The sequence below is a fragment of the Gambusia affinis genome, linkage group LG06 (assembly GCF_019740435.1).
Source record: "Gambusia affinis linkage group LG06, SWU_Gaff_1.0, whole genome shotgun sequence".
In the NCBI taxonomy this organism is placed as follows: Eukaryota; Metazoa; Chordata; class Actinopteri; order Cyprinodontiformes; family Poeciliidae; genus Gambusia; species Gambusia affinis.
In genome coordinates this window covers 10,019,280-10,036,520 of record NC_057873.1, presented here as the reverse complement: position 1 = coordinate 10,036,520, position 17,241 = coordinate 10,019,280, and the positions used below count along the sequence as shown (strand labels likewise).

General features: G+C 37.9%; 1 protein-coding gene across 1 annotated transcript; it reads left to right on the top strand.

The window, feature by feature from the left end:
• Window positions 1–360: 360 nt before the first annotated feature.
• On the top strand, window positions 361–16,736 carry prss16 (serine protease 16). The gene is made up of 9 exons (XM_044119598.1): window positions 361–647; window positions 1,359–1,540; window positions 2,680–2,912; window positions 4,656–4,791; window positions 6,787–6,901; window positions 11,683–11,884; window positions 13,021–13,111; window positions 15,336–15,538; window positions 16,417–16,736. The coding sequence occupies exons 1-9, from the start codon at window positions 435–437 to the stop codon at window positions 16,521–16,523; spliced, it is 1,482 nt and encodes a 493-aa protein (XP_043975533.1). The 5' UTR covers window positions 361–434; the 3' UTR covers window positions 16,524–16,736.
• The last annotated feature ends 505 nt before the right edge of the window (window positions 16,737–17,241 follow it).

The window sequence follows — 17,241 nt, the reverse complement described above, 5'->3', positions numbered from 1 at the left end:
TGCTGCTTGTGCTACTTCACGTACCATAAAAAATAGGAACTCACAGTGAATGTAATGTTTACATTCTTTTTATTGAGTTAAGTTTTCTATTTAATGAGCAATTATTGCATCGATCGTGCAATATTTGCTCAACATTTGTCTCAAAGACTGAAATTGAAACCACTCATCACCGTTAAACGTTTAATACACAACACACGTTTATAAGATAAAACAAGTGCTTTTGTATAAAAATACACGCAACTTGTTATTAGCTCAGGTGTCAGCTCTGTTCGCAAGTTGTATTATTGCTGACGTGATTTGTATGTAAAGTAACAAGCTGAAAATTCCTACGTTTTTTAACTGTACATAAAGCAGCTGTAGTGTTTGTCATATGACTTCATTTTTATGGGTCACATGTTCTTTCAGTCTATTTCCTTTATTGTGTTTGTGCCACCATGGCTTTTGAAACGCACTCTTTTTCTCTTTGTAAAGTATTAGCACTCAGTTTTGCACTGTTCGGGCTTGTTGCTGTGGGAGAAGGTCGGTTCAAGGGCTTCAGGAAGTTTAATGTGGTGCAGGATTCCAGTCATGGAGCTATGTCTGAAGAGCTGTGGTTCATCCAGAAACTGGATCACTTCAATGGTGCAGACAGCAGAGTTTGGAAGCAAGTAAGTCCAACTGCTGTCTATTCAAAAATGGTCTTTACAAGGCGAGGGTTCAACTTCCGGTGGAACGACAGCACTGTACAGTCATAACTGCAGTAGACTAATTTAGGGGTGCACCGATATATATATATATATATATATATATATATATATATATATATATATATATCAATACATCTTCAATATTCAAATCATATCAACATTGAATAATAGCCAAGAGACAATGCTATCTTGTTTTATCTGCACATGAGGTAGTGCTCTCTCAAATGTAAAAAAAAAAAAAAAAAAAGTATTGTCCAAATTACTAATTTAACTTGGCTAAACAAACAAAAGAATCTGTTCTTTTTGTATGTAATTTTTCATGTTTAAAATGCAGACAAAACTTACACAACAGGTTATAGATCTGTTGTGCAAGTTATATTCAAAACAGAATATAGATCTGCTTTGAGTCTCCTACCACAGTTCACAGTAGAAATGTAACTTTTAAAAAAAATCACAAGATTTGACGTCAGTTGAGGATAAACTAACAAAACTTAAGCCACCAACGAATGCCCTTCGTTTAAGTTTAAAATTTTCTTGTAGTTCGAAATGGTAATACCCAAATGACAAGCAAATGAAGCCAAAAAATTAAAGCACCTCATACTTTTGCAAGGCAATGCTTGCAAAAGTATGCACATATGTTGAGGTTCTCACTCCCCACTTTTCCTCCTGCAGAGATACTTCGTAAATGAGGCCTTCTACAAGCCTGGAGGTCCAGTGTTTCTTATGATTGGTGGAGAGGGCCCTGCAAACCCAGCGTGGATGAAGGAAGGCACGTGGCTCACCTACGCTCAGAAACTCGGAGCCCTCTGTTTTATGCTCGAACACCGATTCTATGGGAAAAGTCACCCAACAACGTATGTTTGCTACTGATTTATTTGCATGATGTAGAGTTGGTGCGAGTTCTCCAGCTACAACATGGATCAGATGAGGCTTCAATAAGACAAACACAGAAGTGAAATATAATCTGCTTTGCTGAATATAGCCTATATATAGACTAGCTTGATCAGATTAATTTTCTTACAAAATTAAACACCCAAACTGGAGAAAAGATGGCTGTAGAAACCAATATTTTATCAACTACACCACTAGGTGGTAGTCCTGCATTTAGATGTCAATGATGCACTCTTGTAGACTGAAGTTCAGGAAACTATAATGTAAGTACACATTCAGATGACTTTCAGATAATTTAGTGTTTAACTTCAAAATACATTTTAGCTATCTTATATTTTTATTTTGCTGTGAAGCCTTGCTGTGCAGCTATGTACACAGTGTATTTTGGTTTTGACTTAGCAGAAATAATCAAGGCCACTGGGAGCACATGCTGTTCCAAATTCTAATATTTTTCCTCTAATAAAATTTAGAAAACGACATGTTATTTTAACTCACGCTATTATTTTTCTGACATTAAAATTTGTTTGGTTTTCTAAAACATTAAGTATAACAAAAAAAGCATATATCTCTGTGTGACACATTTTCATAGCAGATATTCTAAAGTTGTGTCAAACAGAATTTTAGATTTCCCCGTTTGCCACAATAAAGGCATTGAAGTCTCCGTCTTGTTTGTGCATCTTTTTTTAATTTGTATTGAGGTAGTTGAAGCAGCTGCAAGTGTCTGACAGATCTCCCATGGAGAATTGTCTGTTTTCAGTGCAGCAGCAGCTCTCCTGAAAAGGGTTTGAAGATCACAGGCATCCATGCTGCCTTTTACATCGCCCGCCTGCAGCCAGAGATTTTGTTGGATTCATTTAGTTCTCTGATAACCATACACTATTTTGTGTAGAAGGAAAAAAAATGAACCTGCTCTTGTTGCTCTTTCAAAGTGAGTCTGAATTCTTAAGAGAAATTTTAAACTTGTATACTTTCGCTTTGTGTTTGTGAATTTGTTCTTTATTTTTTACACTTTTTCTTCATTTAGGGACATCAGCACAAACAACTTGTGTTTCTTTCACTTTGTGAATTTGTTCTTTATTTTTTACACTTTTTCTTCATTTAGGGACCTCAGCACAGACAACTTGCGTTTCCTCAGCAGTCGCCAGGCTCTGGCTGACCTTGCACACTTCCGCACTGTGATTGGGGAGAGCAGGGGGCTGACCAACAGGAAGTGGGTGGCTTTCGGCGGGTCGTATCCAGGTTCTCTCGCTGCTTGGTTCAGGCTCAAGTACCCTCACCTGGTGCATGCCTCTGTGGCCACGAGTGCGCCCGTGTTTGCCACTGTCAACTTTCCAGGTAGGAGGAGACGCCACATAGTGGGGAAGCTTGTAAATACAGGTGCTATTGGCCAGTCTTATTGCCGATGTTGACAAATTTATTGGCATCTCTATGCCTCACTGAAATGATTCTTTATTTCTCCTGGAATGTGGTTCATATTAATTAATCTATGGGAGGTAGTGAAGTGAAATTATGACTTAGAGTTTATTTTTAAAATAAATATGCACTTAAAAACTACTGTATGTACCTGGTTTTAAAAACCTATTTGCCCCCTTATAGAATTGATCTGTTTTTTGCATTTTTGCCCCACTTTAAATATATCAGTTTACCTAACAAAGTTCAGTGTTGGATAAAGAGAACCTGAGTAAATGGAAGAAGAGTTTTCAGATAATGACTGAAGCTAAATGTACTGCTCTCTGTAAGCCTCAGTCAGTCATGGGTTCTCCAATAGGGACAAAATACCAAAACATTGTAATGTCTTAAATACCCCTTCATCAACACAGATAATAAACTTATTGAAAATAAGTTTATTTTCAATAAGTACTTTATAATTCCAATGTGGAGATGCCACCTTTCAAACCTGAGACACATTGAACATTTTGCAGATATTTTTTTATTTTCTTGTTAAACATTTGTGGAAACTGAATTTTGTTGCTTTGTGTTTGTGACATGTGCAATTACAATAAAGTTATATTCTATTCTATTCTCTATTTTATTGTGATGCAAAGAAATCACTTACCATAAAATCCTAAATATAGTCATGACAAAAAAACTTATGATATACTATGCATCTCTAAAAGAGACATTTTCTGCTCAACTCAACATCAGTGCAAGGTAGGGCTAATCTGTTCATAATTTTGTTATCCACTTATTAATCAGTTAATCCAAGAAAATGCTTAATTAAAGATATTTATATATCTCTAGATTAGTTATATCTCTAGATATCCTATATCTCTAGATATTCTATATCTAGAGATATAACTATTCAACTAATTCCATAATTAAAAGCAAAATCTGATTTGTGTTAGTGGGATATGTAATTTTTCCAGTTTGGAGTTTTATTCTTGTTTATTTGTATGTGTCTCTATTTGTAAAATTTGTGTTTTTAGTCAGGCAACAAGCAGGCCAGTTTGTTTTTGACTTCTGTGCAAGTTTCAGCTTGAGCTGCACAACAACCAAGCCTTCTAGACAAACCATGCACCTCTCTTTATCTGTGTGCGCATTGTGTTTGGCTAAGCCTGTTGTTTTTCCTTTGAGGCTGCAGATCAGAACGGACCTACTTCCAGGCACTTCCACCTACACGCTCTTGCTATCTTTAAGACACTATTGCACACATTTGACTCAGTCCCTGTGACCTGAAGGAAACGCTGAGATGAAACGCACTGAGAGGAGTGAACATCATGTTCTGAGGTTTAATTCTAGTCCCAAAATGGCACCAACCGAGTTGCTCAGCAATATGCCCAGCAAGAATAACTTGTAGGGAATTTATTCATAAATCTGGAGTTCCACCTCTGAGCTTTTTGACTTTTATAAATTGTAGAATTCACCCATCATTTCACTTTTGACCTCACTGAAACCTGTTTAAAGATACACTCTAATGCTTAAAAAGGGTTTGGTTCACACACTGGTTTCAGAATGACTTGAGGCTTTTTCTTTGCCTCAGAAATAGCTCTCTGTTTTTAACTATGGCCGGCGCTCCGTATTATTGTGGTCATGCTGGTTTAAGTGCTCTGGCTTCTCTCTGCCTTTACACTTTTCCAGAGTACTTGGAGGTTGTGTGGCGATCGCTGGCCTCAGAAAATGCAGATTGCCCTGTGCTTGTGAAAAAGGCTTCAGATACCCTCGCAGAACGCCTGAAAGACCCGAAAACCTTTGAAAACATCACCAAAGATTTCAAGTACAGTACATTTGTCATCTTAAACTTTATGTTAATCTGTTTGTAGCTCATAAAACCTAAACGGAAATATTTCTAGTTCAACTTCATCTACTTTCAATGCCTTGTGCCAAAAGAGATTTGTCTTTTAAACAAGTTTGTTTTCAGTATGTGAAGTGTTGCTGACATCATCACCTACTGAATTGAAAACTGATCAATAAAGTAAATAGATAAATAGAAGTTCTGCAATATTGGGACATATAAAAGTAAAACAACTTATGAAAAGAAAATATCAGACATATTCTTTTGCTCATGATTGTGGCACTTAGCAAATAGAAACAATTTCTGTAATTTTTAATTGACCTGAAACAAAAGAAGTTGGTCTGATTTTAACATTAGGCATTGAGAAAAGAAGGTAATGTTTTTTTTTATTATTTTATGTATGGAAACCTCTGATTTCAACTGTGCCTGTTTAATTAAAATTTTAACTGGATCTTACATTGTGTCTCTTAAGGGTAACCTAAAATAAAAATATGTTCAGCTAAGCCCAAATTATTCATGACCTGACATATATAGGCTAAAAATATAAATTTTATACCAATAATGTACACTGACCAATTATGAACTAATTTTACCAACAAATTTCTTCGGATTCCTACTTCTATGTTTTTTATTTTAACTCAAAGACTCACGATGTATTGAAAAGACATTGTAATTTATATGTCAGGATATTTTCCGTTAGCTTGGGAGGTTAGCATACCTAGCAAAAGGTACCTTAACGATGAGTTTAATCTGTTTTTCTCTAGGGTTTGAGTGATTTTTAATGACAAATTAGGTAATCAATTCTTCATAGACTACAAATTACTCCAGCATCTATTGTCAGCATTTTCGCAGTCCCTCATTAGTTCATTTTCTCTTTGTAATCTTCTACTCTTTCCTGCTTTAATTACAGTAGCCTGTGCTATTTTAAAACCATTTTAGTTTGTGTTGGTGACTGTGAGGTCAGACCGCACCATGAACAAGCAGAGCTCAATGTCTTCTGTAATGATGCGGTGTGCCCTCCTAAACTAATACATAGTCATGGAAACAGAAGAAAACTGGTCTGACCAAAGAAAATCTCTTCTTTGAGCTTCTTGCAGACAAGTTCTCATGTTGACAGTAACACGCATAGGTCACAACAGTGGTCAGGAAGCCTGTCCAGCTCCCAGTCCACAGTTACTTGCAGAACACAGCACTTGCGTCAAGACATAATTTTGCACCCATAAACACTCAAAAAACGGTTAGAATAAAAGATGTTGTTTTTTTTTGTCAAACCACTTATCTAGCTTGTGGTACAAAATTTGGACTCATTAGGAAAAATAAAAAGATGGATCTTAAATGTAACAGCATAAAGTTGCAATTTTACAATCTATAGCTGTCTTCAGAGATGTTGAGTCCACTGACGCCTTTGGCAGATAACCCTAAGCAGTAAACGATAACAAAATTTTAATATCCAGACTTTAGTTTTGTTCTCATTGGGAAAGTTGGACAGAGGTTCCCAAAGGGTGGTTCAGGGGCCATTTGGAACCATCACTTTGTCTTGGTGTGAACGCAAATTCAAGAATGCTCTATGTCTTGCCCACAACCACAGGGTGTTAATAAGAAGAGCACTTTTCCAGGGTGAGATATTCAAAACAAATTTTAAATGGAAAACGTTAGTTATAACAAGCATTTGTTTTTATTAGTCATGTTTATTTTTGAGTGCGTTTTTACAGAAAAAGAAACCCGTGTGCCTTTATTTGTCATAGCTGGAAACTTTTGCAGACCAACAAAATAGAAAACTTTTGATTAAAAATAATTGGAAACTATATGCTTCTCTTCTAAACCCAAGATGCTTATTGTCTTTTTTTTGTTCTCCTTTCTGATTTTACCCACATTTTCTTTGCTCTTTAATTTCCACTTTTCTCTGATTAACTTTTATTGTTTTTGTTCTCTTCTTCTTTTTCCCTCTGCTCCTTCTCTCTCCTTTTCCCACACCAGTTTATGTTCCACACTGCAGATCCAGTCAGAGATGGACTCTGCCTACTTCCTGGAATCGGTGGCTGGCAATTTCATGGATGTGGTCCAGTATAATGAAGACAACAGAGGATTTGAGGTGAGGGGGGTCAGTACAGGTGGCTTACATCAAAAAACTGCTTGTTTAAGTCAAATGTATGTTTTAAACCTAAATCTTTCCATGTTAGTGTATTTATATTAACACTGTCCTATTAACACTGCATTAGAATAACTTTTTAATTTCATTGAATGAATTTCTAAAATAAGTTGGAATTTCTCTCTGTTGTTCTTTTAATGGGAAAAAATTAGCATGTTTAATGCACTGATTCCACAACTAGCCAATAAATAGCCTATAAGTTTGCTACTCTAGTGACACATTCAGGTCATAGGAGAGGTAGAAATTTGAGCGGTTAGATGGAAATAATAGTTTTCTTGAAGTTAGAAAGTCTTTGCTTCAATTCCAGCTTCCTCTTCCACCACGTGTATTGATTTACACTTAACCCTAAGCTCTCTATCAGTCATTATGAATGTGTGCCAAAGCGCCCTAAGTGCTTGATATGACCAGAAAAATGAGTTTAATCCAGTTATCATTTAAATTACCTGACTGCAATGTATTTTGAATGAGTGTTTTTGCCAAAAGCAGTCAGTCACCACTGTGGAAATTAAGAAAGACCCAGCTTGCTTCATAGTTGCAATCTGTCTGCAATCTGTGGTCCTAGCCTTACTTTCTCACTGGACAAATCCCCACATGAAACCTCGCTTTGTGAACTGACTTTCAAGCTGGAGACTTTGCTTTAACTACTTTTTTGGGTGCCTTGGGAACCTGGGTGGCATCGATACCAGAGTTTGTCGCTCCAAATGAAACGTCTTCTCACTTTGATACACGGCTGGAAGCAGTCGGTCTATGTTTTGTTTCAGACTCTTGTACATATTTCTTGAGCACAGGCAGAAATGAATAATATCATTGTGACCTTCATGTCTGAATAAACTAAAAAGGAAACGCTGTGCAAAGCTTTGTGTGGTTTTAAAGCATTAATTTAATGAATAATTTTTTTTAATTTCGAATATCTTAATGTAAATCTCCATTATATTAATTTGTTGAATTACCGCTATTTTGCTCTTAGTAACTTAGACAGCTGATTGTTGTGGAAAAGTTGAAAAGGTTAAGACTGTTTATAAGGCTGTGACACTGGAAGGAGGGGGACTTGTTAATGATGTCTACAGAGAAGACCTAGCCATAACAAAGTAGCCTTGGTAAAATCTGAAAGCTTTAGTCTAAATAGTCAGCTCACTATTTTTCTTCTCACTATTCACACAATTTGCTCAAACTTGTCCAACATTTTTATGTCGTGTGAAAATGAATATTAAGGATGATTTTTCTTCTCTTAGTGTCTTTTTATGCTCCTGATTACTTCTTTCATCCCTTCCCCCCATTTTCTCCCCATTCCATCGCCTCTCTGTCCCCCTGCTGCTTTGACGGGACGTGAGTCCGGTTACCAATAAGCCGATGTGAAAAAGTAACAAAAGCCTCTTTGGTCTCTCTGGTTTCCTGTCGCCCCTAGCCAAAGAGACGCTTGTAAAAGAACTGAGAGGAGCAGTGGGCCGCAGAGTGCACATCGCTAGCTAGCAAAGCACAGCCCAGCATCAACTCGCCACCACAAAGGGCCGGGTGCAGAGCGAGCTACCGGGTTTTAGGTACCGCTGAGGAATGTGTGGAAGAGAGAGGCGTAACTTAATCATCAGAATCGGCCTGCTGGCTCCCAAACCGCAGGCTTATCAATGGTGCTTTATGAACTGTAGCTTTGAGAATAACCCCCAACACTTCCTGTTTTTCCTCAGATAATGATGATGGGTGAATCATTGGTCATTTTTAGTTCCCAGTGCTTTCAGTTTGCACACGTGCATTACTGTAATAACTGCCAACTGTTTACTTTCCCAGGCACCTTGGAGTAAATGACACATATTGCTTCAGGCGAGTGTATACCTGGCCTGTCCCTGCCACAGTGCTGGACAGAGAGCCTCTCTGAGGAGCATTATGGCCACTATGACAGCTGATCACCATAGTTACCCAGAATTTGCCAACAGCTGACTTTTCCTTTTGTTAACTTTGTCTTAGTTCTTTCCTGCGTTTTTCACCACTCATAACACAATAGCTGGCTTGTAATGTTTTACAATAGACCTCTGATGCAGAAAATATGTCCTAATCAGCAGGAAGTGCTTTTCTGTTTAACTTTTAACCTGCAGTTTCAGGAGGCTAGTCAATTTCTATTTTCTTATTAAAATATCAATGAATCTGTATTGTATATCTGTCTTTCCGCAGGACCCAGCCTTTAAATGCATTTCCTAAGTATTACAATAGCCATAGTTGTGTGAAGTATTTTGGTTCAGATTGAGAAATCCAACAACTTTTTTATTTATTTTTTTCATCTAACATGCATAGTGTTAGATGCTTTTAGTTGTCCTTGATTCTCCTCAAGAACCACAATAAGATTAGTATTTGGCCAGAACCTGAATGTAAACCATCTCTATTGACCAGGTTGGTGTGCACATGCAAAGTATTTTACTCTGGCTCCACTTTGCTTTTGTCATAGAGGTGTTTAAATACTAATGCATAGTCATGTTACAAAAAGAAGGCAACAAGGTTCCTGTTGTGAAGTGTTCTGCTGACCATCCACGGTTACTCCTTGAATCTCATTTCACCGATTAGCAGCATTAATACCATTATTACTACCATTGGTAAAGATATTACAAAAGGCTCAAAAGAAAGTAATCTTGTAGCATAATCTCCCTGATTAATTATATAAAAAATTCCCTTCTCACCCACCGCGGGTGGTGATTCTTCTTCCTCTCTTAGCTCGGGTCCTCTACCAGAGGCCTGGGAGCTTGAGGGTTCTGCGCAGTATCTTGGCTGTGCCTAGGACTGCACATTTCTGGACTGAGATGTCTGATGTTGTTCCTGGGATCTGTTGTAGCCACTGTTCCAGTTTGGGGGTGACTGCCCCGAGGGTCCCGATGACCACAGGCACCACTGTGGTCTTCACCTTCCAGGCCCTCTCCAGTTCCTCCCTTAGGCCCTGGTATTTCTCTAGTTTTTCATGCTCCTTTTTCCTGATGTTGCAGTCACTTGGTATTGCCACATCCACCACAACGGCTTTCCTCTGTTGTTTATCCACCACGACTATGTCTGGTTGGTTCGCCCTCACCATTTTGTCTGTCTGGATCTGGAAGTCCCACAGGATCTTAGCTCGGTCATTCTCCACTACCTTCGGGGGTGTTTCCCACTTTGATCTTGGGGGTTCCAGTCCATATTCTGCACAGATGTTTCTGTACACTATGCCTGCCACTTGGTTGTGTCGTTCCATGTATTCTTTCCCTGCCAGTACCTTGCACCCTGCTGTTATGTGTTGGACTGTCTCAGGGGCCTCCTTGCACAACCTACACCTTGGGTCTTGTCTGGTGTGGTAGATCTGGGCCTCAATTGCTCTGGTGTTTAGGGCCTGTTCCTGGGCGGCCATGATGAGGGCCTCTGTGCTGTCCTTCAGTCCAGCTTTTTCCAGCCATTGGTAGGATTTTCTGATGTCAGCCACTTGATTTGTTGCGGTGGTACATCCCATGCAGGGCTTGTCCTCCCATGATGGTTCCTCCGGCACCTCAGCTTCTGTTCCCCATTGTTTGAGACATTCACTGAGCACATTGTCTGTTGAGGCTTTGTCCCTGATGTATCTATGGATCTTGGATGTCTCGTCTTGGATAGTGGTTCTCACACTCACTAGTCCTCTGCCTCCTTCTTTGCGGTTCGTGTAGAGTCTCAGTGTGCTGGATTTGGGGTGGAACCCTCCATGCATTGTTAGTAGTTTCCGGGTCTTAACATCTGTGGCCTGTATCTCCTCCTTTGGCCAGCTGATTATTCCTGCAGGGTATCGGATTACTGGTAGGGCATAGCTGTTTATTGCACGGATCTTGTTCTTGCCATTGAGCTGGCTTCTCAGGACTTGTCTTATTCGTTGAAGGTATTTGGTTGTGGCTCTTTTTCTTGTGATCTCATCAAGGTTGCCATTTGCTTGTGATATTCCCAGGTATTTGTAACCTTCCTCTATGTCTGCTATTGTTCCTTCTGGGAGTGAGATCCCTTCTGTGCGGATGACCTTCCCTCTCTTTGTAACCATCCGACCACACTTCTCTAGTCCGAATGACATCCCAATGTCCGTGCTGTATATATACATATATATATATATATATATATATATATATATATATATATATATATATATATATATATATATATATATATATATATATATATATGTTCTTTATTGTGAGGATTTTTGTCATTTAAAAAAAATTATTCGACCAAAACCATGTTAGGAAATAATATCTTTAACAAATATCAACAGTACTAAAATTGCTTGTAAGTTAGCCTGAATGTAACAATTTCATCTATTTATTTGTTTGTTCATTTATTCACTTATTTTGACACTGCCACACTCAGATTTAACGTTTTCACGATTTGACAAGTGTTGAAGAACTTTTATTGAATACAATATATATTTGGAAAGTAACTTGTTGCCGTTAGCCACTGCTCAAAATGGGAAAAGCAAGAGAACATGCCAGTCAAGTCAGGCAGATGTGTGTTGATCGTCATAAATTAGGAAATGTATGAGAATTGCAACAATGACCGTAATGATTCCATCTACATGTCATCCAGTTGGTTATAGCTCAACAAGTCAGAAAAAAACCCGTTACTCCTGTAGCTGTCACTCATCAGCTACAGTCTTTACAGATCACTGCGTATTCAGACACAAGATTATTTTGCCTCACCATGTCCTTTTATAACATGTACAGCCTCTGCGCCAAATAAATAATCTACTTTTTTGTCTACAGGGGGTTTTGGGCACCAACATAACCATCAAGGTGCTGTGTGACATGATGAGTGACACCTCGCTGGGAGATCCTTACACCCGCTATGTTGCTGTGTCCCGCCTCATGATGGACACGTTCTCTGTGAAATGCCTGGACATCAGCTTCAGTAACTACATCAGAGAACTGACGAATACATCCTGGGGTGGGCCGGCTGCAGGAGGAGGTGGGTGCATCTGCTCTGTCATGTAGATTTGTTGCCTTTCACAAGTATTCATACTTATTAAACTTGTCTACATTATTTCACATTTAAACAACCAACTTTGATGCGTTTTATTTTAATTTTATGCTAAATAAATACAAGGTAGGACTTACTTAAGATGTGGAAAGCGAATTCACATTTTTTTTCTTTCTGTATTAATCTGTATGTTATATTTCATTATTGTCCATCTTCCTTGTAGTATGGCTTCCCCACAGCATAATTCTACCACAGCCATGTGCCACAGTATAGATGGTGTTAGTTTTCCTTAAACATCACATGAAGGCAAAAAGACTCAGCTTTGCTCTCAATATGTGTGCCATCTGGTGGTGGGGTGTCAAAATGTAAACAGAGGGGTATGAATACTTGTGAAATGCATTTTTATATAACAATCAGGATAAACATGATTTTATACAGGATGTGTGTGTTTTGTACATAACTGCAATGCCGTGGTAAAACTTTCCATCAACTGCCAAATGGAGTTGTAAGAGCCTTATTGGAGACATGACTGTTAGGATGTGGTTTTAGTCATTTAGTGAACCAAGATTTGGGTGTAGCTGAAAATCTTTTTTTAGGAAATGTCTAAATAAGACAACAAGGTTTGTTGTTCCAAAGCCGGAAACCTAAAATGGGATTTCTTTACCATGGAAAAACCTCTAAATAAATCCATGGACAACATTTGCGTCAGCATCTTTGTCTTAAAACATGAATCTGTCTTGAAGATGAAATTTTAGAAATGTGGAATGCTGTACATCCATGTTTGTGGACAGCCCAAATTTGGAATATTTTTCAGCGTTTCATTGAATGTTATTGGCCTCCACTTTGCTTTGTAAGTTGGAAAGATTGTTAGAAAAATAAACCGTCTTCCCAGAAGGCCATTGTGATCCAACCATATAAACTTCCTCACCCACCCTTTCAACTTCATCTGAGCTCCTTCCTCTCTTCATTAAGCCTAGATGACTAAAAGGACATAGTTATTTTTTTTCTAATAGCCATTAAAGCTAAGCTTCAGTCTGCTTGCTCTCTGTTGTTTCTGCCTCTGTTTCGCAGAACTAAGTTAATATGCAGCAGTGATTAAATTTTTTATGCATATGTGTTGTCAGGGAGACAGTGGGTCTATCAGACCTGCAGTGAATTTGGATTCTACCAGAGCACAGATTCACCGAACCAGCCATTCACCGGCTTCCCTCTGGAGTGAGTGCAGCACACAATGTCTCTATGCCTAATAGGTTTATAATTAGGATTCAGTACAGTGCACCTGCTCACCCAATCACCTTTTATTACTTATACATCATGCACTGTTTAATGTATTCCTTTCCGGTTTTTGAAAAGCGGCTGCAATGTTTACAGCACTTGGCAAAAGCATTTATATCACTTGCACACATTGGATCTGCACATGTTGAAGCATAATAATAATATTTTATATGACAGCAGGAAACGCATGAAGTGGAGCATATGTGTGAAATAGAAGGGAAATGATGCACAGTTTATGTAATATTTTTCCCAAGACTAAATATGCACAGTGCATCCACCAACATATCTGCATTTAATTTCTTGACTCAATATATTATGGAAACACCTTTAATGGAGACAAAAATATTAAACAATTTTTGATGGCTTAAGCTCAGAAAGATTGAGCGGGACCAGAGGAGCTAGACGCAAGTAGTCCTGACGAGGTTTGACCTAAGCTAAGTGAGCTAGCCGCTTCAGCACCAAGTGTTCAGCTGCGTTCAACGGAGGACCAGTGAATTGCAACTCTCTCCATGTTTTCCTATGGGATTTCAACTCATTGTTTTTTCTAATAGGCCTGCAACGTTTTCACGCTCTCCTGGAAGTCATGAGTAACAAACTGACTGGTTACATTTTATTTAGAACTGGATATTGATATAATTGGACATTTCTTGTTTTGTCCTAGTTCTGAGAATGAAAGGGTGGCCATTAATATTTTATTTATCCTGCCTTAGATGCTTCTGACTTTCCACACACTATTGACTACTATTTAGCAAAGCTTAGGTAGTTTGTCTGAAAGCTTAGGTAGTTAGTCTGAAATGAGTAAGTAAAGTACAGACAACATGCAAGTCATGTCCCACATGCTACTGACAGCATTCACGCTAACATTAGCATTTTGGCTATTTTTAGCTGATACAATTACTTTATCATACTGAATGGTGCAAATCCATGTTAGTGAAGAAGCTTGTGACTTCCCACACACTATTGACTTCTATTTAGCTAAGCTTAGACAGTTCATTAGCATTAGTCTTTAAGCTTAAATAGGCTATTAGCTATATTTCTGACTTGTTTGCCATGTTTAGTATACTGAATGGAGTAAGTTAATCATGGACAACATCCTAATGATGCCCCTCATGCTACTGACAGCATTTATGCTTATGTTAGCATTTTGGCTAATGAAAGCCAAAATGCTAATGTGCATTTTAGCTTACGTTAGCATTTAGCTAAAATGCTAAGTGCAATTTGAGCTAAATGCTAAAATGAGCATTAGCATAAATTAGCTAAATACTAATTTAGCTAATTAGCACTTAGCTAAAATGCCAAATGTCTTGGCTAATGGTAACGTTTAGCCAAAATGTTTAGCATTTTGGCAAATTTTAGCTCATAAGCTCATTTTAACACCATGAATGGCGCAAGTCCGTGTCAGTGGACGTTATCCTGATTCTCCTCATGCCGTCGATCGCACTGTAGCTTTCTATGGCATCGGCGCTAACTTTCAGCGTCGGAACGCCGAGTCCAGACCGACGCGCGCTTTGGCAGGCCCCGTTTAAATTTCTTCAGAAAGTTTCTAGTTACACTTTTATTGTGGATTGTATGTAGTGTTGTTTTTAGGTTTTGTTGGTATGGACTTGGACTGTGTTAAAGATTTAATATGTGAACTTGATTTTTCAAATTGCCCAAACTTTAACTGAGGTATTCTAATACATGAGATTTTTCTTTTAAAACATAGCATTGTTGTTTTCTTTCTAAATGGAGAACCTTTGCCCTGGTCTCAAGTCTTTTGCTTAAAAATTGTAATCTGAAAACCCCATCCTTTCAACAATGACTTTTTTTTTGCTTACTGATTGAGGTCCGATTTATGTAGTGTGCAACTAATAGTTTTTGCATCTACAGGTTCTTTGGATCTTTCAGCTCCTCCAGAGTTTCCCTGGGTTTATTGGCTTCTTCACTGATTAATTCTCAGTAAAGAAGTGCCACCCTGTCATTTTAAAGTAGACGTTTATTTCTTGGTAGCTTTTAAGTTGTGTCGTGCATTTTTTTCTTAAAAAGAAAAAAAGTGTATCATTTTCCTTCCACCTCACAATTATGAACTACTGTTTGTCATATAAAACTCTATCAAAATACGCAGTTTCATGAAATATAACAAAGTTTCCCAGATGCAGAATCTGTATCTCTTTTTTGAATCCAGTTATCAGGTGAAACAGTGTGCAAGCTTCTACAACATCAGTGCTGAGGAGGTGGCAGAGGCCGTCGCCCAGACCAACGAGTATTACGGCGGCTACGACATCCAGTCCAGCAGAATAGTGTTCCCCAACGGGTCCATCGACCCATGGCATGCTTTGGGAATCACTGAGGACATCACAGCTGAGCTCCCTGCCGTCTTCATTAAAGGTGAGGAAATGCACTTGAATCAGCTACCATGTTGATAGCTGATTCAGACTGATCAATCTGATTTATTAAGTTAAAATTTAATGAGCTTAAGGAAAAAAAATAAGAGTTTGAGGTCTGTAGTCGCATTACTCTTTGGGTCTATTTAGTATTTTGTGCATAAGAAGAAGTGTCAGTGATTTCGTTAATATCCAGTGTAGAATAAAACAGTGAAACTCTCCCTCTCCCATTGTTTAAGTCCCTGTGTGCTTTGCATTTTTTATGTGTGTGTAAAGCAGCACTTGTATAGTTCATTTGTGATTCGTGGTCCACAATATAAAGGGGAAGGAATCTGGAATATGAGCTATAATTATCTCTGTAAAAACATACCCTCAAGATGATATAAAACTTGGATTTAAATTTTTTTTCTTCAGCTCTTTGCTGCTTTTTAAAATGATACTCTCATTTTAGAATTACATATTGCATTGTGTTGGTCTGTCTTGCCGACTCTAAAAGAAATACTTATGCAATCCCAAGGGGATTAACACTTTTCCAAGCCGAAGTATATACTTTGCTTTAAAGAATACAAACTTAGCTTTTTTCTGTTCTTATTTTAAAGTATTTTGTGCAATAGACTCCCCAAGCTCTTTGAAAGTCCCTTAAAGTTAAGATGCTTTCTGCTTTCCCTTTTTTTTCAGTTACAGCTCCTTCTTAATGTTTAAAGAAATGTTCTGTGTTTATCCGTCCCAGAATTGATCTATGAATTGTTAAAGTCAGTAAAAGCCAGTAACTCAGCAGATGAATAAATACTGTCTAAATGTTTTTGGTAACTGTCTTTTAATTTTGCAGCTGAAGGTTTTCTCTGCAGTGCCATTAATGGTCATGTTTTTCCCCTCATTCAGGGACTGCTCACTGTGCTAACATGTACCCAGCAAGGAGCCAAGATCTTCCCCAGCTATCTGAGGCTCGGGATCACATCTTTCTGCTCCTCCAGCAGTGGTTGAAGTAGTGATTGAAGGTTCCTTCGGCTTTACAAAGCAAACGCATCACTTCTGATTTCTGAAATTCAAACTTGATTTCTTACTGTCCTGCCAAATTTTGAGCTCCTTAAAGTCTTGTAATGCAACTTTGCACAAGTTTGATTTGGGAAAGTTCTTGTTTTTAATGTGTTAAAATTTTAAATCATTTTTTTATTATTGATATTAAATTTTAATTGTTTTTACCTCTCCGTCCAGTGTATTGTGTGACACTGTAGAATAAATGCATGCTGTTTAGCAGTCTGATAACCCCCTGGTAAGGGACAAAAAAGTTGTTGCTCTGTTTTGGTAAATTGAATTTACCACTAAGACATATCTGAAAAGATGTTTACAAAAAAAACCAAACATTTTTTCATGATATAGTTTGCTTTTTAAATAAAATATGTGGTATCACACTTTGTTCTACATTGATCAGTCATACCAGTATAACTGATCACACTGTTGTTCCATCTCAATATAGTTCAAACTACTGAATTAATAGATTTGAATTACAGATTTCAAAATGTGGGTTATCATGAAGTTGATCAAAAATAACCAATGCTAAATCATCCTTTGTTTTCTCACTCATGTTGCAATATGAAAAAGGGAGGCAGAGGCAGCATTTTACAGCTGGGACCTGACTCAGTTCTTGTGTTTGACAGGGATATGTGTCCAACCAGCATGCACTAGTACATGTCAAAAAATTAGAAT